General features: G+C 42.0%; 2 protein-coding genes across 2 annotated transcripts in view; both read right to left on the reverse strand.

Annotated features, from left to right (window-relative positions):
- The window catches only part of LOC125433970 (venom nerve growth factor 1-like), a 62,816-nt gene extending 47,951 nt beyond the window's left edge, over positions 1-14,865 (reverse strand). Inside the window, exon 1 of the mRNA XM_048498940.1 lies at positions 14,510-14,865. The gene's annotated coding sequence lies outside the window, so the exon portion shown is untranslated. The remainder of the gene's footprint in view (positions 1-14,509) is intronic.
- A 3,224-nt stretch (positions 14,866-18,089) lies between these two features.
- On the reverse strand, positions 18,090-22,689 carry LOC125433031 (venom nerve growth factor 1-like). Its single transcript, XM_048497314.1, has 2 exons — positions 22,570-22,689; positions 18,090-18,883 (listed from the first exon to the last, which is right to left on the reverse strand). Exons 1-2 carry the CDS (start codon positions 22,678-22,680, stop codon positions 18,170-18,172), a joined length of 825 nt encoding a protein of 274 aa, XP_048353271.1. The 5' UTR covers positions 22,681-22,689; the 3' UTR covers positions 18,090-18,169.
- Between the last annotated feature and the right edge of the window lie 765 nt (positions 22,690-23,454).

Consider the following 23,454-nt stretch of genomic DNA (forward strand, 5'->3'; position numbering starts at 1 on the left):
GGACTTCCAGGACTAGAATTAGCCAGTCAAATGGAAGTACCAAAGAACAAATGTCCTCCCTCTCTAAACCAAAGCCAGAAGGATACCAAAGTCATCACAAGTTCAAAGAGAATCAATAAGAACACACCTCCAATAACTTCCTTGGTGGTGGTCATAAGTTAAGGTGACCAAGACTTTTTCCATCCCAAACCCAGGTCTGAAAACAGATTGAAAAGGATCTAGATAATCCGTCTCCTCCAAGACTGCCTGAAGCCATATAGCTACTACTCATTTGTGCATTCTATCCCAAGAATGAAATGTTAGCCACTATGTGGTAGTGATTTAGGTCTTCAGGTCCAGGGATGCCTTCTTCAGGACCAGTCTTGTAAACACCACTTTCAAAGCAGCAGGAACAGTAGACAGAAATTAATTCTGTAGAGAGAAATTTATCACCTTCTGAATTCACTTCTGGAACCAACCCAGCCTTGAATGTTGCTCAGAGTTCAATATAAATGGAGTTCTCTTGAAAGTTTAGCTTTATCAAAATGTAATATAGTCCTTCAGGTCTGAGTTGACCATCATATTGAAATCTTAAATCTGGTTTTATAGGCAGTCTGGTCAAGATTACAAGTTTCTGACCACAGACTATTTTTAGTGAATATATGTGCAAAACAATTTGTGAAAAGCAATCTGGACTCAATCTGCATGTTTCAATACATCTGCATTTGTAAGAAGACCTGGCTTATCATAGTGACAGAAACATACAAATTAAGACATATCTTTTCCCATCCATAACTGTTGAAATGCAAGCAGAGATCTGCACTATAACCAATTACCATGGTTATAACATGCACAGTGCATGAAAGAATACTGGCATTCAGGAAAAAAAAGATAATACCAGTCATTCGCTAGCCATAATGAACAATGTCAGAGAATTTAAACTGGATAAGTGAAGATGTTCATCTTGCCAGTTATATTTCTTCATTAAGTATATATATTTTTGCAGAACAGAAGAGACAGATTCTCAGTTGCTTTTTAAATACAAGTTTACTAACTATAAAGGGAGGGTTACATGGAAATAAGAAATCCGTTCTTTCCTGTTGCACATCTACATTACTATATGTTTGGTTACATCTTGGTACCTATCTGCTGTCTCATGCTCGTGGTGGTGGTGTTGTGTCTGCTCAAACAAAGAAACACAGTTAACTTTATAACTTCAGATGTATGTGCTCACTAACATGTAAGCAATAGCTATCTGACTGACCAATAGCTAATCAATAGATCAGGTCATAAACAGTGACTGAAGCAATTTGTTTACTTTATATATAGTTTTCCCTTTTTTAATTTTGGAGGAGCTATCTTCAAAGATACACAGGCCCTTTCTGCACGGGCCATTTACACCCGGGCAAAAACGCCGTCCCTAGGGAGCTGTTTGCATGGGGGCCGCAGCTGAATTGCAGCCATGCCGCCCTCACTCCCCCCCCAGTGGCGTGAAGCCGCCATTTTCCCACCCTGCTTCCCGAGCGAGGTTTTTGGAAAGTAGCGGCTTCCAGCCTCTGCCGTCAGAATGGCAGCAGCTGGAAGGCGCCATCCCCCCTTTCCTGATCGACGTACTTTCTCTGCGACCTTCTGGTGCATCACCCGGGCCTGGGGACACGCCCCCCGCCCTGCGACACCAGAGCAGTCACGCAGGGCGGGGGGCGTGTCCCCTGGCCTGGGCGACGTGCTGGAAGGTCGCAGAGAAGGTACGTCGGTCAGTCGATGGCGCAGCGCTGCGCCATCTTCCCTTCCTTTACTGGGACCGTTCGTGTGAATGGTCCCGAGGGGGTGTCGGCATCGTATACGCCAATGCACCCCCCAGCGTGGCCGTGCGAAAGCGGCCACAGACACACATAAGAGAATCTTAGCCTCTCAGAGGACTCCCACTGAAAAGAATTGGGACTGCAGAGGACAGGTCTACTGACCATAATATTTCTCTTCAGTCCTAACCTTCAGCAAATGGCAGCAGGGAGAATCCCTTCAACTGCATACAAAATGCTGGGCACAAGCTGAGGGTGAAGCTGACCAGACAGCAAAACAGTTGGGCTTGAAACAGCCTCTTTTGCCCTCTGATGCCTTTGCTGTCTGGAAAGCATGCCAGAAGCCAACCATTTTACATCCCCGGAATATCTTATTTTGGGTGTGTGGAGTGAAAAGAGGCAATCGCCTCTTTCTAAGACGTCCCACGGTCATCTTTTTTGGGCTGTGCAGAATGCATCCTGACTTCACCATGGCTACTGAATATTGGTCTTTTTGTATATACTTTGCCACAGTATGTCCTCATGTTGGAACTGGTGCAGAACAGACTAGGCTTTAAGAGTCTGGGAGACCAACATCACAGTACTAAAACTTGTTCTGGATTTTGTTAACCTGGATTCATATGAATGAGGCTCGATTGCTTTTTTAAAAAAATCTCCTAATTCTGAGCTATAATTTCACACTCAGATACTTTGAATAAAAACTGTGAAATTAATGAGAGCTGTAAAAACAAGACAAAACTCTCACCACTAACAGAGGCCGTTTCCGCACGAATGTGGAAGCAGCCGGGTCGGCGTACTCGACGCCGACCCAACGACGCTAGGACCGTCCACATGGACGGTCCTAGAAAGAGCCGGGCAGCTGGCGCTGCGGAGCGCCGCACCCGGCCGACCCGGCGTGTCCCCGAGCCTCCGGCGCATCGCCGAGGCCTGGGGACACGCCCCCCTGGCCCTGCGCGCCTGCTCCAGCAGCGCAGGGCAGGGGGGCATGTCCCCAGGCCTCGGCGACGCGCCGGAGGCCCAGGGACAAGGTAAGTACAGGGAGGGAGTGTGGGGGGAAGCGCCGGGAAGCCGCTGCCGTTCGCACGGCAGTGGCTTCCAGCCAGCGTTTCCTCAACAAGTGCGCTTCAAAGTGCACTGGAGAAACGCCGGCGTCGGGACGGGCAGCCGGTGCGAGGGCAGCGCGGCTGTGACGCAGCTGCGCCCCCTGTGCAAACAGCGGCCTGGGGACGGCGTTTTTGCCATCCCCAAGCTGCCATTTATGGCCCGTGCAGAAAGGGCCAGAGCTACCAAACCATAGTTCAGTCTTTCATGGTGAGGGGAGGAGGAGAAAAAGCAGATACAGTTCAAATAATATGCAAGTTGCAAAACTATAGTCTCCTTCCTATTGGAATATGAATTTTGCAAATTTCTTTAACAGTGTGAAGGAAGACTAATCTTTTATTCGTTTCTCAAGCAGTCTCTACTTCGCAGGGAAACAAAATAATCCTTAAGTGCAGCAGCTTTCAAACTGCAGCTTGCTTTACAAGCACAGTTTACTCAAAAATAAAATAAATGACCAACTGCCAGGCTGTGAATTTTACAGTCATTTTTATTGCACCTCAGTGTTAGGAGGCAAGACATATGATATTTTTGACAACATTTGTCACATTTAACCAACACAAAGGAAAATCCCCCAAAGCATGCCAAATAAATCACCATGCCTGCTATTGAATGAATTCCTATCTCTGTGCCTGAACCTGTTCATCTGAAAATGAGTGCTCCTTAAATATGTATCAACAAAACAATGGCCAGCCTGGAACAGCCCAGTGTGCTCAACAGAAGCGGAGTGGAATTCACTGAACAGTCAGTACTGCTGGTTTAATTTCCAGTACAATTACTGCAAATTCAGCTTCATATCTGGAGCTTCTCCATGGGCTTTTAAAAATTGATTCTGGCCCCATTCTACTTCAGTTTATCCCCTAATTTTCACACATATTTTTGTGCCTTTAGTTTTTACTTTGGTTTTTTTTGTCATCCCCCCTCCCAGGGGGCGGTTCTGGCTCTTTAAGACAGCTTTTACAGGTCCATACTGCCAATTATTATTATTGTAGATTTCACAGCAGCCAGATCTTTAGCTGGTTGTTGACCTTCATTACAATTATTTATTATTACTATTACTATTACAATTATTGTAGATTTCACAGCTGCCAGATCTTTAGCTGGTTAAAATTCGAGCCTCACCCAGAGGCCTAGGAAGTTGTAATGTATCGGCGTAGTATTCCTGCGGATCCCAGCAGGGCTGCTTTCTGAATTTGAAAGATGTTAATTTTGTCAATTCAAAGATGTTTCAAGTGCTGCCCTAGTGTTTTTGGGATGGCGCCCAGAGTGCCGATTACCACTGGGACGACCTCAGCTGGTTTGTGCCATAGACGCTGAAGCTCGATTTTCAAATCGTGGTATCTCGTGTTCTTTTTCAATGACCCTGCTGTCACCGGGTACTGCTATGTCGATGATGGTCACTTTCTTGTCCTCGATCACAGTGATGTCTGGTGTATTGTGTTTCAACACTTTGTCTGTTTTGATTCGAAAGTCCCACAGGATCTTGACCTTCTCATTTTCCATTACTTTCTCTGGACAATGTTCCCACCAGTTCTTAGCTGTTCTTATGTTGTAATTCTTGCATAAATTCCAGTGGATCATCATCATCATTATCATCATCATTATTATTATTATATACCACTCTCCCTCTAAGGACTCAGGGCATTGAACAACAGTTTAAAACATACATAAAACCATAATTTAATACATCAGTATATATAATACAAGAACCCATAAAAATGCAGATGGTGTCTAGCTGCACTCCCTTCCCCCACTCCCCATGCCCACAGGAGGCCAGTTGGAAAGGTAGATGTATTTAACCAGGCTGCAAGTCCTGAAGGGCCTTGATATCTTTAGGGAGCCTGTTCCACCAGGTAGGGGTCAGGGCTGAAAAAGCCCTGGCCCTCGTAGAGGCCAGCCTCATCATTTTGGGGCCAGGGATCACGAGTAGGTCCACCTCCGAGTAGTGGAGGGGCCTAACAGGGCAATATTGGAAGAGGCGGTCCCTCAGGTATGCAAGTCCAAGGCCATGAATGGCTTTAAAGGTCAAAACCAACACTTTAAACACAATCTGAAACTTGATCGGCAGCCAGTGCAGATCATGCAGGATTGGCGTAATCCGATCCCTGTTCGAATTACCTGTAAACAGCCTGGCTGCCGCATTCTGAATGAGTTTTAATTTCCAGGCTAAAGGCAAGCCCGTGTAGAGTAAGTTACAGTAGTCTAACCTGGAGGTGACCGTTGCATGGATTACAGTGGCTAGATCAGGATGGGAGAGGTATAGAATATATCTGGGAACAAGTGACACTTGATATTTTCAATATATTAACCAAAAATAAGATGTGGCAAGATAAACAGAATGAAATTTTGAAGATATGGATAATATACGTGGACTGGATGAAAGAAGCTCGAGTCAATGAAGAAATATGGGAGAAGAGGCTACAGAGAATGAACTTACTGCTGTTTGTGTGAAGAAACTATGAAGAAGAAGAAATGGGGGGAGGGGGAAAAGGGGGGAAAGTATTGTTTGAAAATGTATGGAGAAGGAAATTACTATAAACTGTAAAATTCAAATGATACAGTAAAAAAATTATATTAAAAAAGGATGGGAGAGGTATGGGGCCAGGAAAGTCTTCACCCATTATTCCCAACAGAAAGGCCTCAGGTTTTTTCAAAGTTGTTATTTTTTAAAAAATTAATTACAGTTTCTTGTCTATCATATCACAAAAAGTAAATAGCCTTTTTACATGTCTACCACATATGAAAAATATCCCTCTTCCTGTTGACACTTCCAGCATCTGTTTGACATACCTTTATACATTTTTGTCAAATTTTTGGCATTAAATACTGTCTAGAAATCATTTTGTAACAATTTTCTTTCAAATTGTAACATGATGTAAATTTTAAACCTTTCTGCCACAGTCTCTCCCATTGTTCCATCAAACTATCATGGCTAACATTTATAAACCATTTAATCATTACAGATTTAACCACCTCATCTTTTGTATCCCATAGAAATAGCAACTTATACATTTTGGTAATCAATTTGTCATTATTTATACACATGTTACATTCAAAATCTGATATTGTGGATTAAAACCAGATTTCTTATTATCATCTTCAAATGTTTCTAACAGTTGGTAATAATGAAACCAAATTTTAATTGTATCTTTTAAATCATTCATAGGCTTAAGTTCACTTCTACAATCTTGAAAAATCAACAGCTCTCTATGCCATTTTTCTAGCATGCTCAGTTCTTTTCTGGAAAACACTGCAATTGGAGACAACCATGAAGGGCTAACTGCTGCAACAAAACTCTTATATTTCAACAATATCCATAGCAAGCTCCTTCTAACAAAATGATTAGAAAAATATTTGTGTATTTTCCCCTTGTTGCACCACAAGTATCTATGCCAACCAAATCTCCTATGTCCCTCCAGATCCAGGAGTCTACTGTTCTTGAAAATCACCCATTCCCTTATCCAGGTTTTTTAAGGCCCTAAAATATCAATATAGTGCTATAGTGTTGTAAGTTCTCAGAATTCTCAGGTTCCCAGAATTCTCAGGTTTTCAGAATTCCCAGTTTTATTTATTTTTAAAGGAAGTTTCTAGCCTGTTCCCTCATGTAGATAAGCTATTTTCCTTGTAGTTCTCTGAAGGAAAGAGCCAGAGACTTCCTTACTTTTTCAAATGAAAGCTGGGAATTCAGAGAACTTGCTTAAACTACTAGTGTAATATCACAACATTGTATCACTATTTTAGGATTTTAAAAAAATAATAAGTGGGGTGCTCTGAATTTGCCAATAATGACAAGATGATAGCATCCTCCCTTCATTATTTAAGCCATGGGTGGAAGAAAATGAACTCCATAACTGTAAAACTGCACAAAAAAGGCAGTTGTGTGGAAGAACCCTGCCTAAGTCAATTCCAGAGCTTATGGATCAACTCCCAAGAAAATCATGTGTAACTCTACCACGTATAAAATGTCTAGATCAGTTAAATTGTTTCAGAATGTTCTGTATCCCATAATTCTGTATCCCAGAATTTTCAAAAATCTTCCACAACTATTAACTTCCACTATACTGTAAACTTCTACTATAACACAAACCAAGAAACTGAACATGGGAAGCTGCCTTACACTGAGTCAGAACATTGATTTATCAGCATTGACTGCTAGGATTCGGAGTAGCTTTCCAGAATCTCAGGCAGAGACCTTTCACATTAGGGTCTCAAGCACAAAAAGTTCTTACCTAGCACTTTCTACCTAAGGCCTTGTAACTGGAGATGTCAATTACATCTAGGGCTTAAAAGCATGCTAAGCCATAGTATCTCTTTGACCTCTCTCTCTCTCTCCCCCCCCCCCCCACCCCCTCGGCAATATATGTGAAGAAGAAAGCCATTTTGGAACATTTATTTATTTATTTATTTATTTATTTATTTATTTATTTATTTATTTATTCATACATACATACATACATACATACATACATACATACATACATACATACTTTTGACTTATTTGGAACCTTTACTATAAATCCTTTTGAAGTACCGGTTCAAAATACTATCAAAAGTTCACACTTGAACAGTTTTGGGCAGTAGAACTTTTCTAAGCAATGCAATCTTAAACAGAAACAACTCTTTGAAGCTAACTGACTTCAGTTTAAATCTGAAAAGATGTAACTAGGCCTAAAACAGTAAGTAACTGCAAGATCTGATTCTGAAAGTGCAAGCTTTCCAGGAACCTGACAGTTCAGTTGGGAATTCCACTATTTAGTAGCTGTTACAATCAGGAGGTTCTTGCTAATGTTTAGATGGAATATCTTTTCTCGTAGTTTGAATCCGTTACTCCTTGTCCTAGTCTCTGCAGCAGCAGAAAACTCCCTCTTCAACATTACATCCCTTAATCAAAAAGATCATGTTAGTCATCATTAACTACAACATACCTAATCACACTCTTCCTCTTTTTTTCCACTGTCTAAGGCAGATAACTTTCAGTAACTGGGAAGTGCAATCATGTGTTTTCAGTCTTCCCAGTAATGAAGAACTTGGTTTGTCTAGAATCTGATATGGTCACTTGCCTCTTCCCCCCCCCCCCGCCCCCCATAAAAACTTTAATGCTATAAACTCCAAGACCTTGGAAAGGAAAAAAAAGGATGTTTCCCAGAAAGCCCATATTTCTTTCATCTTTAACAATTTTTTACAGTGACTTTCTTACAAGACTGAAGGAGATTAGGATAAACCCGGGTTCATACTAAAGTATTGTTGGTGACAGAAACTTCCTTCCATTGAGACTTGTGCTTGGCAATGTTATTGGTTAGGCATTTTATCACACACATGCAAACTTCTTTGCATGTTCTGTTTGAATGTTAAGATCAAATGCAATATACAGATAAGGGTGCCAGGCATCTTGCGTATTTCTGTGCTAGCAAGGCACTAAACGTTTCTTATCATTCCCCCTGCTGCAAAAATTTTTGTATGTTGGATGACATGCTTATTTTTAAAATTTATAGAAACCAGCAATCCAATAGGTATCCTTTTACATATGGGTGAAAGGAGAAAGCCTGCATTAGATAATCAAATCTAAATTTGCAAATTCCATGGTTGGCAGGTCTTATCATGTAAAAAGAAGATTTGTGAAAATAAGTTATAAATGAAATTTTCTTTTTCTTGGTCAAAAAGTGTATTCCTTGATCACATGTCTTCAACTTTTGCAAGGCAATCTTTAAGACCCATTATGGTTGGAAACAGATGTGCTGCATCTTTTCTTAGTTCAAGAGGATGCCAAGTGCTCACTATGTCTTCAGTTATCATCATCTGAAAGTTGAGGTATTCCATGGATTCCTTAGGAATCAAAGGGCTCATGCTTAAATTAAGCAATGTTTTTAAAATCCATTTTTAAAGTTTAGTTTTGAACTCCTATTTGTCACAAACTCCCAACACTACAACTCACAGAAGATCATAAATTAAAGAAATGCAATTTAATATGCAAGATAAAACCCCTTCTTGCAGTTACTGATTCAAGTGTTTTCAGTCTACTTTTAAAAACACAGAACTCGCATAGTTTGCCAACAAGGGGGACCACACTACTTCACATCTTAAGAAGCTGTAAATTTTTTCACAGGCCTGTAAGGTTACAGTTGTCCAATATATATTTTGGCCCTATGTTAATTTTTAACCACACACAATGCTGATAATCATTAAAATAATGATAGTAATGACAAGAGAAATGGAGCATCTTATAATTACTGCAGCACCAATATTTATATTAATTGCTTTGAAGGATAATTTACAATAAACTTAATAGCTACAAGGCCTAAAGTATTTAGACCATAGGGGTTTATCTGTTTTGTAAACATGTTTATCTCAATGGAACTCTATTGGCAGATATGTTTTGGACGATAGCATAATGGCCCATTCTCAAACACACTTACCAGGAAGTGACCCATTGAAATCAGTGGGATTTACTTCTGTGTAAACATGTTTACCATAGGCCTGCAAGGGCCACACCATGTATCAGGTTCTACAAGTTTAATCTTGAACAATGCTATGAAAATAAAATGTTCCTCAAAACCATTGTGAAGCAATCCATTATTGACTTTTTAGCTACATTATATTATTGTGGTAGTACTATTGTGACAAGTTTTCCAATCATTTCATACTCACTTATACTTTTCACACATCTAGATTTTATTTAGCACAAAACAAGCAGTTCTATATTTTTAGGCTTGTCTTCATTCACAAACACTAGAAGTAGTAAAATCTTTCTCTACATGAATAATCTCTGTTTATACATTAGCAAGTAAAGACCCCACATTTACATCTATCCTGTACCTTCACTCTCCAAAGGATAAGGAATTAATCTTAGTGGTTAGGGAATAATGGAGCTGACAAATATCAAAAACAGGGGAGCGGGGGATGGGGTGGGGAAATAATCAGGGAATAACAATTTCTGCCTCCAGTATATCTGGATCCAAACATTACTGTTTTTTGGGTTTTGTGCTGCACGTCCACTTGCTGATTTTGCTCTGAATTTCTTTGAATGGGCTGATTTATGTGAGCCATCTTTGTAAACACTTTCGATACTCTCCGCTTGTGGCATTTGGGGTCCACATTCCATAAATGTGGTGTTGGTGACTTCTTGTTCCAAGAGAAATACCCAACCAATTCAATTTGGGATAAAAAGAACTTTACAACATTGGGAGTGCAACCCAAGGTGGGGGCAGGGAGGCTAAAGCTGCATTGGAAGCAGCGGGAGTCCTATGGCAACATCCGTGTCTACTGCACCACACAAAATGCCACGTCATTGAACTGTTTACCTTGGTCCTGGACTGTAGTGTGGATGCATGGCAGCTGAACATGGAAGCTGGCCCCTGTGGTAGCGGGCCTCCACCACAACTGCCCTCACCGGTGTCATGGAGGGTATTCCATGAGTGTTCCTGGAGGTAAAGCCAACTTTAATTGGCTTCCAACGGGCTTTCAGTCTGGGAAACCCCCTTTGCCAGCCCTCGATTTACGATCAAAAAGTATGGCGTAAGTCAGTCTTCCCTATGGGGTTTTTCAGGCAGCCACGGGTTTTCTGTTTTTCCCCCTTTCCATGCAGCCTGAAACCTCTGGTGGCTGTGTGGATGCACTGCCATGGTGCTGTCCTTGGCTGCTGCTTCTCTGTGCACCTTTGGATTGGGCTGTGATTCATCCACTGATTCATCTTGGACATACTGCTGGTTCTTCTACAAGTAATATTACAACTTTCCAGATGTACTTACAACAGGACACTGGTAGTAGGAATGCACTTCGCGGAATGGAAACTGGAACGTATTTGGGTGGGAGTATGGTATTTGTTGCTAACAAGATGAATAGGAATGTACTGGCTACTCTATATCTTGAAGAGTTTTATTTTTTAAAAAAAACCTTGACAAATACAGCTTTTTCAATGATATTTTGTGGTTTGGCCAGTTCTCTCCTTGTATATCATATTAGAGACTCTGAAATGGACCTGGATTAATACCCAAAGACACAGTGCTCTAAATGTAAAAAAATGGCTGCAGTCTTTCAATCTTTACTGCAATAACAACTGTATAATAGTTTTAAAAATAACTTCAGCACTAATTAGTGTTATATTAATTGACCAAAGAGGAGAAATAACAGTTGTAGTCAAGAGTTCTGATTCCTTAAAGTAACTTCTGAGGCCGTTTCCGCACGGGCAAAATATGACGTCGTCGCAACGGAAAAAGAAGCGTCAGAGCGAGAGCGTTCGCACGCGCAGCGGCGGAGGTGCGCAGTCGCGCCGTCGCGAAAACGCTAAACCGGCGCGAAGACGGTGTATTCAGAAAACGCTTAAAACCACTCTTTTTTCCCATGTGACGCATCGACGCCGCACTCGTGCGAACAGCCGCCACGGAGCTGTCGTCACAAATGGCGTCGGGCCTGCACGGCTTCGCAAGTGCGCAGGCGCAACATCGCGAGACGCCGCTGCCGCAGCGCTTCCGTGCGAACCGTCACATTTCTGCGGGGCTGCGGACGCCCGCAGCTCCGCCTGTCTGTGTGAACGCTTTTTTTGGCATACGTCGCAATTTGCGACGTCATCGCGTCGCTGCTTTTGGCCGTGCGAAAACGGCCTGAGATAGGAAGTACAGGCTAGCCCATATAGTGACCTCCCCCCCAAATCCAAATGGAACAGTGCATAAGAAGCACACGTCCTTTTACTCATACACACCCAACAGTCACTTTAACATTTCAGCACTGCAGAAGCTGCTAAGGAACAAGCCTTTAGGTTATTTTTCTTAGCAGAGCACTTCTGTTTTGTTTGTTATGCAGAAATTGAAGTTCCAAGACCTGTTGTTCTTTTCATCTATCTCACATTCTGAACCAGCAGTATAAACCAGCCCTGGTAGACAAAATTAATTCGAAGGCAGAGGTTTCCCTGATGTTCTCTACTCCACTGCTATCATTACAGCTCTTGCTATTTGTCCACCTGTCATTTCCATGGATCATATTGACACTCTTATGCTGATTTACACTTGTTCAGCAAACCAGATTCAATTGGACAAGTACCATGCATTTCAAAGTAGTTTAATGGATACCCAGAAGTAGCTTTTATCTCTTTCTCTAATGATAGTTCACTTATTTCTTCTTATAATCATACAAAGTCCTAGCAAAAAGCATAACAGCCAGCACTTTCCCTGCTAGTTTATATAGGTGAATTAGTTCCAGACTATGAACCGTTTAATGTTTAACCTATAACAGAATGAACTATTTCCATCTGAAATGCCAGATACTCATGTGGAACAATTTCCCCCCTGAAATTTTGTTTTATTATTAAAATTGCTCCTCTGCTTCAGATTGAAGACAGAATCACAAAGGTTTCTGGCAGACAATGTAAAGCAATGTCTTATGTTGTTCAAAAGTGGGATCTGTCAGTAATCTGGCTCACAGTTCCACCCAAACTAAAGAAACACATGTGGAGAGGTGGTGCAGTTTGTTTTAATAGCTTGATCCTATGTTTGTTTACTCAGAAGAAAGACCTTATCATGTCAGCAGGATTTACTTCTGTGTACGTGTGTTTGGGATCACTGCCTTATAATCGTTAACCTCATTTAATGGAGTTCATTAAATATACCAAGAACAACTAAAGTTTTATCAGATGTCTGTATTCCACATATAGAGGTTTGAAAGAATTACCAGCAGAGGTCACCATTGCTTTAAATGGCATGTACTTTCTTTATTACAGAAAAACTTAAAAGGGTTGGTCCAACAAGAAAATATGTGACAAATTATTTTTAATTTTATGTTGTGTTTACAATATTTAAGAGAAAAGCATACCTGTTTTTGAAATCTTTAAAAGATGCATAAACCATAATGCAAACAAAACTGAATTATTTCGCAAGCTTTTTTGCTTAAACTTGGAATTGGTCAAACTGAATATAAGGATTTGTATGCAAGCTTTAAAACACGGACTAACAAATCCACATCAACAGGTGTGATCATATATGTGGGGTCAATCACATTTAGCTCTGCATGCTAGTATGCAAAAGATGGGTAATTTCCACTTAGAAACAGCAACCTAATCTGTTAATCTGCTTCCTGAATTCAGCCCTAAAATCTGATTGACACTTTAAAAGAGCAAGGGAAAATAATTATTAAGGCTGCATGCATTAAATACATTTTATGGGACAAAGAAAGATCACTGTGAACTCTGAACATCCCTTGATTAAAAATGAAAATATATCACTTAAAAAGAACAGGGATGGGGGTGGGGAAATGGAGTTTACTTTGTGCTCTCTTAATGCTTGGAGAAAGTAATGAACAACACAGTCATCATGGCTCCCTCTCCTACCACACCGTGAAACATGTTCTGTCCCTTAGGGTGAGTTCTCTGCATTTCTCAAGTTGCTGAATAATCATTATTCCAATTCTTCAGTGACTACTGCAGTGCTGAACAATGCCTCCAGAGGTTAAGACTGTCAAGTGATGATTCAGACATTGACATTTGACATCAAGGTCTTGACCATCTTTGGCTTACCATGGCATGGGACCCATTCAATAACTTGGCCTTTGGCTTAAAAATAAAATCACGGGAGGAGTACTATAAGTCCATTCTTTCCAGATCATAGCTCTGTGATCCCAAATGAAATGTCTCATTTTGCAACAGTACCATAGGTCACCATACACATTGCAAACATGTCGTAGTCCACAAATTTTTGAACAGTAGCTTAATGGACTTGTCAGTGAAGACATCACTGGAACTTGTAAAAGAGCTTTGGAAGAAATTTCTCAGCCAACTGTATTATGCAGAATCCCAGAAATGTATCACATCAATGAAATGCATATATCAGCATGCATGTAAAAAGCCCTACACCTGATTCTAGCTCATATCACAATGCCTCTGATACCTATAAAAACCCATTAATCTCCCTTCGAACAGTTAGCCATGGATCTTCCAAAACTGCAACAACTTGGAAAAAACAGCCTGACAAGCAAGCAAGCAAGCAAGCAAGCAAGCAAGCAAGCACGCTCCTATTTATGAATTCTTTGTTCCCCAAATTCCTGACTAGAGAAAGAACGGAGGGTTGGAAGTTCAGCAGAAGACTAAAAGTTTGTGAAATTTCAACAAGTTACAAAGAGGGAGAGAAACAAATAAAAGCCGCCCAACCTGTCTTCAGTCTCTCCTGATCTCCCCATCTCTTTTTCCCTGCGGACCTTCCTCCCGCCCGGTTTAATCGCCAAACATAAATCAACGAGCATTGTCAGTTTCCATCCTGACTGCAGAAATGTAACCTGACTGGTGTCGGGGGCTTTCAAAGTTTCTCTGGGGGTGGGGGCAGCAGCCACGATCGACACCAGAATGTCACGCTTACACATGCCTGGAGAGACGGGCCACTCTATTGCCATAGGCCACAACTGCAAAGAGTATAACGCATCTTCTCTCGACTTTAGGCGTGAAGCCCCAATACAGAGCGTTGCGCCCCACAAGCCTGCCTACAGATGTTTCTCTGGGAAGGTTACAGAGGCAGGACTGGCGGCTGCCCCAAACGGGAGCTTTCGCTCCCGCTCGGCAGGTGGCCTCCCGGACTTGTGCAAGGGAGCCCGCCGCCGCCCGCCGCCCCGAAGCACCTGAGCGCCCCACCTTCGCCCCGCCCGGCGGCCTGACTCACCTCAGCGCCGCGGGCAGGTGGGAAGACCCCCTAGGGGCTGAGGCTAGAGGCGGCGTCGCCCAGGCTGCGGTGGCTTCCTTGCTCCGTGGCCCCTCTGCCGACGCACGCGAGCCATCCACTTCGCCCGCGCGCAGCAGCAGCAGCAGCCTCATCCACCGCGCGCCCTCCACTCCGGCGGAGCGCACTGACTCACTCACGAGAGGGACTCCTCGCTCGCGCGCCGCCTGGGTCCTAGTGCCATCAAGCGCGCCTCGCAGCCGCCGGGACTCAGCTCAGGGGACGTCCCCAGATGTGCGCCGGCTGGCTCCTGAGGAAGGCGCGCTAGGAGCGCTCATTTAGACAGCCCGCAACTTTTCCCGCCCACTCGCTCCCTTGGCCGCGCTCCGGACGCGGAGTGTGAGGAGGCACGTGCCAACTCCGGTCTCCCGTGGAGGATCGGCACAAATGCAGCCTCCCGGCTTCTGATAGGTCGAGGCTGAGTGGAGACCCTTCCCCACAGTTCACATATAGAGGGTGGAAGCAAGCAGTGGAAGAGCGGTTGCCTCCCCAATCAGGGAGAAGGATGAATAACCGTTTCTCGTTTTGCAAAGCAAACCTAAACTAATCTACTCTGGTCTATTCAATGGTGCTTACTCCCAGAAAAGCGTTCTCTGAACTGTACTGTTGGAAACGACAGAGGCTGAAGAATGGCAACCATTTAAACGTTTTCTAGAGCACAGGAATTCCAGATTTACCAGTCAGCACCGCTACCAACAGCAAGAGTTAACAATTTTGCAAAAAGAAAATTGAGAGTGTTTGTGAATTAATCACAATTATGATCCACCAGTCTCAGTCACAGCAGCCCTGTGGCATAGAGTGGTCAAATGCAGTCCTGCAATCCAAGCTGTACTCAAGCTTGAGTTCCATCCTGATGGAAGTTGGTTTCAGATAGCTGACTCAAGCTCTTGACTTGGCTCTATTTGTTCTGAGGTCAGTAAGGAGTAAAACGTAGATAATTGGGGAAAGCAGTGGCAAACCACCCTGCAAACATTGTCTGCCTAGTAAACATCATGATGTGAAGTCACCCCATTGTTTGCACAGGGGACTGCCTTTACCTTTTAATCTCTATCATATACCTCTTATATATAATATAAAATTTGAATGTATTTGTTCTGAACAACACCTTTAAAAATACTGAACAAGAAACAGATTCAATCCATTTCAAGCAGCTAGGGTGACCTATATATTCATATACCACAATGAATAAGTGTGTCACAGCCTGGAAACAAGTCTAAGTCCAGTGGCACCTTTGAGACCAACAAAGTTTTATTCTTGCTATAAGTGTTTGTATGCATCTACACTTTTACAACTATACCGCATACAAATATACTGCATTAAACTTGTACCAAGAATAAAACTTGGTGCCATTGGACAAAGATGCCACTGGGTTCCAACGGTTTTTCTACTGCTTCTTACCAACATGACTACTCCCCTGAACCTGGCACAGTCTAATTTGTGTCTCCAAATGACATATGCATATATGTTTAATAGCAAATTGCAAATTTGTCAACAACAAAGACATAAATCATGCCTTCAGACTCTGTATGCAAATACACAGCTGGGACTTGTAAAAGCTCAACTGTGAAACTCATGTTTGGTTCTTCTCCTAACAAGCAAAATAACTCTGAAAGTGATGCAGGCGAAGGATCTGATTCAACTTGGAAAAGAGAGTCCAGTTCACATTTTCACAGCACATTATGGGATGTCTCCTTAGATGTTCCAAATGTTTCTGCAGCCTTTAGGTTGCCACTGAAAATCACTCTTATCTGGATGAGGGGTGAGGAGGACTGGTCCTTTAACATGCTGGTGAAGTTCTTGGCAACCAGCTGCAAGCTCACCTTAGCCCCATGGGGGCTGCTGGCTTGGATCAGACCCCGTCAGTGACTGAGGCAACAGCTGGAGTCTCACCTGTTGCCACCTCCTAGGCAGCTGCCAACCTGTGTTGAATGAGCCTGTGTTGCCTGTATTGAATGAGCCATTCAGCTCAGCTTGCTCTTGAACCATTTTAACATCCCATCCCACTCTGTTATCATCATGGTAATTAGAGGTGACTTCTTTTGTGGATCAGCTCAATTGTATGATAAGTACTGTTAGGAGACTGATTGACTGTATTTATAGTCCATCTTTCTTGCTGAGATTCAGGGCAGGTTATTCTTCACATTTAATCATTTTGAATAATATGTGAAGTCAAATACAGATATTACATAATTACAGGGCAATTTTTCTTTGACAACTATGCTGCAGAATATTCGGTATTTATCTATATATATAAAAAGCTAACAGTGACTTTGTTAGTCACTCCCTAACGCCGAAACGGCTGAACGGATCGCCCCCAAATTTTCACATGACGTTCCTCCCTGTTGCGGGCAGGTAATCAGACCTTCAAATCACTGAAAGTCCATACCTGAGCCAGGTAAAATGTCTTTTTTCTGGCGCACCAGGCCATGAAGCTGTTTGTGTTTAACTGTCACCCTTAGAATGTTCATGCAGCCTGTCTGTGACCTGAGGGGTTGGTATGAGGGCTTAGAATGTTCATACAGATGGGCAGAGATGAGCAGTGAAAACAGTACATAGGCAATACTATTAGGTAATATGAGTGGAAGTGAAACACATACACACTTTGCCATGTGAGACACCAGGTGGGGTTCCCCCCGCCCTCACACGCAGGTAACTTTCACTCTCTGTGCCTCACCCACTGCTACCACACAACACACATACTTTCATATACATCCAGCTCATCCTCACACACATCGCTCTGCCCTCCCTCACATCCAACCACCACTTACCCACTTCCTCACCCATATTCACCACAGCTCTCTTTTACTAAAAGCAAGCTGGAGTTTGCCTTTTTCTTCTAAGAAAATCTGCGGGGTGGGGGTGAACCAACACTACCAGCTCCGCTTCTTTTGCACATGGCCCTTTAAGAACCCAAGGAGCTGGCCTCGATCTGAGCGCCTCACCACCCTGCCTCTGCTGCCTGACTGGGATAGCCTCCTTGCCCCAGTTCTGCCTTACCCAAGCCAGGACTGTGCATGTCAACCAGCCTCATGGACAGTGGGATTCGCACTCTGGACAGTTCCGTTGTGGAATGGGAAGGGTTACCTTATACTAAACAAACAAGACACCACCATATAACAATGTGCATTGAAAAGGGAAAGAGGGATTCCATTTGACCACCCCAAAAAGGCTATGCTGGGGACCATTGGACCTGCATGGATATCTGTGTGGGTTGCGGACTGTGATGAGAAGGACAATTGCCACAGCAACGCATGGCCGTGCCCGCTAGTTGCTTATAAAGGTGGACATGTTTTAGTAGAAAAACCAAGATGGGTGTGCAATACACTGGTGCTTCTCTTTTTGGAAATACTAATGTTGATATTTCCAAGGGACTGTCTGAATATCAGGTTTGAAGGAAGAATCTGCTCAAAGGAGAGATATGCCATTAAATTAAAATACACAAAACATGGGCAGTTTTCAAAAAAGTTTAATAAATAATGAGGATTCATTTCTTTACGATATAAACTATAAATATACCATAGAGTCCTCATAACTTAAAATAATTTACAGGCTGAGGTAGGGGACTGGGAGTATGTGGATGGGGAGGAGAACAGTTGGTCTGTTTCAGAGGCTGTCTGTTTTCCTACTGATTACACACACACAGGCAGCGTCTATCCGAATGAATCGCCAGGCTGCCTGCTTGCCTTCCTTGGTCAGTGCCTTAACAAAGGTGTGTGTAGTGGTGCAGTGGGAGTTCCAATGCCTGGAGTCAATGCCCCTGCACCCACTGGACTTAGGGTCTCTGCACTTGGTCTCATAAAAGTACTGCTTGTGAAAGGTGGTGTGAATTTTCATATCCACCACCACAGTCACCTGTTTGCCTTTGATGTCTATCGCTGTGGTTTTGTTGGCAACCCACATACTAACACTGTCACACACAGAATGCTCCCCACGGTTGTGCACGGGGTGTGCTGGACATTTGGCTCGGATATTACTGTTGAGACAGTCTGTGCTGTCCAGGAACTCCACACCCTGACCATCCCTTGACAAAGGAGGTGGCTGAGTGCTGAACAAAACTCGAGGGGACTGGAATTGTCTCTTCTGAAAAAGCTTTGGATCCACTTCGATATTTGTAGCTTGCTCGATTTTTGTGTCCTCTACTTCCCCAGTAACAGGCTGGTTGTGGTCTCTGTGTTGCACCGTCTGGCTTCTTTCCGAAATGTCAGATGTTGCAGGAGACCCCAGTGGCGCATTATCCTCAGATTTTGGTGCTGCCCATATGCCGATCAGAAACGCTATAATCAGTGTGTAGCACAACATGGACATTACGCTATACACCTAGGAAACAAACAAACCGGGAACATTACTGTGAGTGAAGATGGTGTAAAAAAGGGCCCATTCCTAGTCTGATGAGTATGTGCTGATTCAGCAATATTAGTGAAAATGAACAGTAAGATATTTCATATTCTTCTTGAGGCCCTGGTATGTGGATACCAGATGCAGCTTTTCTTTTCTATTTCAGAAAGCCTTGTTTGAATAGTAGCAATATTGATATGCTTTAAAAAATAGGAATACTGGGAAGTAGCAGGATTGTCATTAATTCCTGTGGTATTTGTTATTAAAAGATTATCTATGATGCATTTATTTGAGGTTCTTAAAGTGGAGACCAGATGTTGGTGGAAATCTTAGTTTTGTTGGACTATCTTTGACAAAAGCCACTGTGAAAAATAAAAGAAGGGTAATAGTCATTTATCTTCTTCCAAACTGTCACAAGACACAGGAAAGATGGACTATAAATAATGTAAATAAATGAAATAACTAATGGGCATAAAGAACAGAGAAAGGCTAGCACTGGTATCTGTCCAACACATATGCAGGCATTTTGATGGGTAGGCGGGAGCATAATCAACCTCTAAAATTATCCCCGCACAATAGGTAGTAGAAAGCTAGCATACTGTACCAATATACAAGTCATTACTGCATTAACTGTCTAATTTCCAGTTTCCTGAACAAAGCACCAATACAATATATAAAGAAATTACAATCTAACACAGAGTTAAGTCATTTAAACTCATTGATTTTAGTGGGCTTCTACAGACTTGGAATGGAAAGGGTTACCTTATACTAAAAAAACAAGACACCACCATATAACAATGTGAATTGAAAGGGGAAAGAGGGATTCCATTTGACCACCCCAAAAGGCTATGCTGGGGATCATTGGACCTGCATGGACATCTGTGTGGGTTGCAGACTGTGATGGGAAGGACAATTGCCACAGCAACGCGTGGCCGGGCCCCGTTAGTTAGTTTTATAAAAATACTTATCCCTCTCCTTCACCTCTTAGCCATAGAACTCCAAAGCAGATTTGTTGTTTTTAATATATATATAAACTATGAAATAGCAATAAAAATCATATCCGCAATAAACTGATCTTTAAAAAACTGCACTCAGTAAATCTCACATTTTGATGCATTCACATATAGAACTGAAATGGTAGCAGTCTGACACCAGTGGATACAGCCACTAGCTGTTCTTCCACAGATCCAAACAATTCTTGCATGCTAATTACACAGCAACTCAAAGGTTCTGTGAAACCACTAACAAATATAGTGACAGTGAAGTTTAAAGCAATTTAACATTTCTATTTCCATCCAGTAGAGGGAAGTGTTGGGAGATGCATACCTTGTCTATTATCTGTCAGTGATTTAGAAGTAAATGATTTAGATTGGAGACAAATTCTATTTCACATTTTGAACTGTCTCTCACTCAAAAGATCTAGTATGGTTCTTAGTAAGCAAAGTGAGTTTTTCCTAATGTTTGTAGAATTGTGGGAGATAATTAAAAACTTTGTCTCCCAATAATATTGACTCTCTTTGCTTTCCTATGCTTCACCCTTCACTAGAGACATGCTCTGCAAGGCAATAATAACCTATGACTAGGAATAATTTTATAACTATTTATCTGATGTTAAGACATAATTTGTTATTGTAATATCAACATTTTGTCTTGTTTCCTTCACATCTAAATATTATGAGGGCTGTAATTTAGTCACTTTAGAAATGTGTTATATGTAGTGTGAATTCTGCATCACCAATCTTGATTAATTTGAACAAATATACTTGTAAGGAATAAATAATATATACATCTTGATTTATGAATACCACAGAAATAACAGAATTTTTAGTTTGTATACCAGTGATCCTCATTCAGTGGTTCAGAAGCCATGTGTGGCTATTTGATATGTCACTCGTGGCTGTTCCTTATGAGCACATTCCCCTGTTGCCCTATGTTTCCTGCCCTATGCACCTGTCCTATGTTTCAGAAAAGTGAACAAGAGCCTTGTCCAGTGAGGCTTGTGGATGACAGGTGGTTTCCACCTCAAAACAGCCACTACTGGGAGCAGCATGTAAGTTGTGAGTGTCCCTGAAGTTTAGGTCTCATCATGCAAGGGATGGAGGCAAACGTGTCTACTGTGGTTTATAGTAACTGCTGCAAGGAGCTCTGGGTGAGAGACAGGCTAAATTCTACTGCTGCATACAATTATACAGTGCAATAACTATTTATGCTGCATTCTGCAATGCATTTCTCTGTTGTGTTTTCTTGATTAAATATCTTCGTGTCTAAGATGCGAACTTCAATTTAGGGTTCCTGACTTTGAGAAACACTCAAAGGATTCCTGACTTTGAGAAACACTTCAGTATTACATGATGTCAGGCAATCCAGATGGACCCAGGAAATCAGTGCTGATGCCCCAGATTTTCAGAATGCCTGAGAAAAGAACAGCTCTTCTGGGATAGGTTGTTGGCTCATGCTGATGATTCGTAAGATTTGTGCCACTCACAGTGCACTGCCCAGAAGGGTGCTATATATCAAGGGTGGTGTCAACATTCCCTGAAGTGGGGCCTTGCTGAGGACCAGGGCTTCTTGCAGGGCCAACTGATGCCCACCACCACACCTTCTCTGCCACCTGCCTGGGTGACCTTTTCCACATCCAAGTGCTCCATGTTCTGTGCTCCTGGTAGACCACCACAAAAGAGTGTCAGATAATGCAAATGGTGCTCCTGAGATCACAGCAGAAGCATGCTTGATGCTTGACTTACAATTTGTGATTATTCTGAAAATAGTTGGCCTGACTTATCCACATCATCTTGATACCTGGATGGCTTTAGGGTTTAAGGAGCACGTGAGATATGATTTCTCTCTTGTACCAAAAAACTCTAATCAGTTTGTGCAGGAAATAACTGGTCAGAGGAGAAAACTGACCCTCAAAAGTAACAATAAATTGAGAGTCAGTTTCTGCTAATTCCTACCTTTGTAGAAAGGTATAAGATTTCAGAATAATGCATTTTTCATTAATATAAGTCTATTTTCAACTTTAAGTCTATGTGTGAAAGCAGCAACCATTATATTGTATGACTTAGCAGAAACATTTGTTGCCCTACCTCATATAGCACAGCAGGACTTTGATTGCTTATTGTTTGTCAGTATAATTCTTTAACAGTTTGATCCTATGACAGTTACCCTCTGAAAATCCTATTGTTTGTCAACATAATTCTTTAACAATATAATTCTTTAACAGTTTAACAGCAATACTACTCCAGCCCAAACCCCTTGATTTCGATAGGCTTAGGGCAAAGTAACTTTGCATAGGACTATACGATATAGGAATTCTGGTGACTATCACTGAATTAGATGTAAATTGACTACCACTATGTTTGAATATATCTGATTTTTTAAATAACAAAATAATTCCTTAAACAAACTAAGTATCAGCCTATTTCTAAATTCCTATTCCTCACTTTATGAAGGCAACAATGAGAAAAGAAATTATTAGGAAGTAAGTGTGATACACCTCTGAAGATGCCAGCCACAGATGCAGGCGAAACGTTAGGACTAAGATCCACCAGACCATGGCCACACAGCCCATAAAACCCACCACAACCAGTTGAATCCGGCCATGAAAGCTTTCGACAATACATTAGGAAGTAAGGTGTTGGGTTTTTTTTAAAAAAAATCTTTGGTACCTGGAATTCAGTAATGAATTCAATGGCAAGACAATCCTTTGTTGCTGTACTGGAGGTTGCTGTACTGGAGGAGTTGGTTGCTGTACTGGAGAAGTTACATGAACCTGGCATGCTTGTCCATGTTCCGTTTTATAAGGAAAGGTGAAGAGTCTGTGGGCAGAATTAATGAAGCACTCTTGAGAGAACAACAGGAGGAAGAGGGAAAATGGACCAGCCCCCAACACAGGAAGAGGGTGCGTGGGAGAATATAACCCATAGGAGCAGGAAAATCAGGAAACATTCTGAGCCTCTGTTGCTAAGTAAATGACTCCAGGATCTCCTTATAGATATTGATTCTGGACCACTTAAACAAGGGGTCCCCCCCCCCATCATACCCAAAGATTATTATTCTTTCCTGCTCAGCCACATGGGAACAAATGATACAGCCCACACAGCCTAGAATGAAACTACAAGACTCTGGGTAAAAAGGTGAAGGATCTGGGAGAACAGATTGTGTTTTCATATTTTTTCCTGTTTAGGAAGGAAAAAAAGAATACTGCAAATAAATGATTGGCTACATAGATGGTGTGGTCAGGAAAATTGTGGGGTTTTTTTGGGATCATGACTTAATACTATTGAGAAGAAACCATCAGGAGATGGTTGCACCTCACCAGAGTAGCAAAAAATGTGGTTGGTAAGAGCCTTGCAAACCTGATAAGGAGAGCTTTAAACTTGTTGGGAAAGGGCAGGGTAAAAACCGAAAAACAAACAAACAATTCCCAAGGGAGAGTAAGGCAAAAATGCAAAGCCTAGCATGATGCCAATAAAAACACTAAGGATTAACTCGCAGGTAAATACAGAAACAAAATCCTCAGGGCACATAAACCATGAATTCCAATGTCTCTC

Source organism: Sphaerodactylus townsendi, linkage group LG05 (assembly GCF_021028975.2).
Source record: "Sphaerodactylus townsendi isolate TG3544 linkage group LG05, MPM_Stown_v2.3, whole genome shotgun sequence".
In the NCBI taxonomy this organism is placed as follows: Eukaryota; Metazoa; Chordata; class Lepidosauria; order Squamata; family Sphaerodactylidae; genus Sphaerodactylus; species Sphaerodactylus townsendi.

Coding starts and splice junctions, on each gene's coding strand:
- LOC125433031 (XM_048497314.1), bottom strand. CDS start 22,680: ATGCCAGGTTCATGTAACTTCTCCAGTACAGCAACCAACTCCTCCAGT. Junction 18,884..22,569: donor AATTCATTACTGAATTCCAG/GTACCAAAGATT, acceptor TTTGTTTCCTAG/GTGTATAGCGTAATGTCCAT.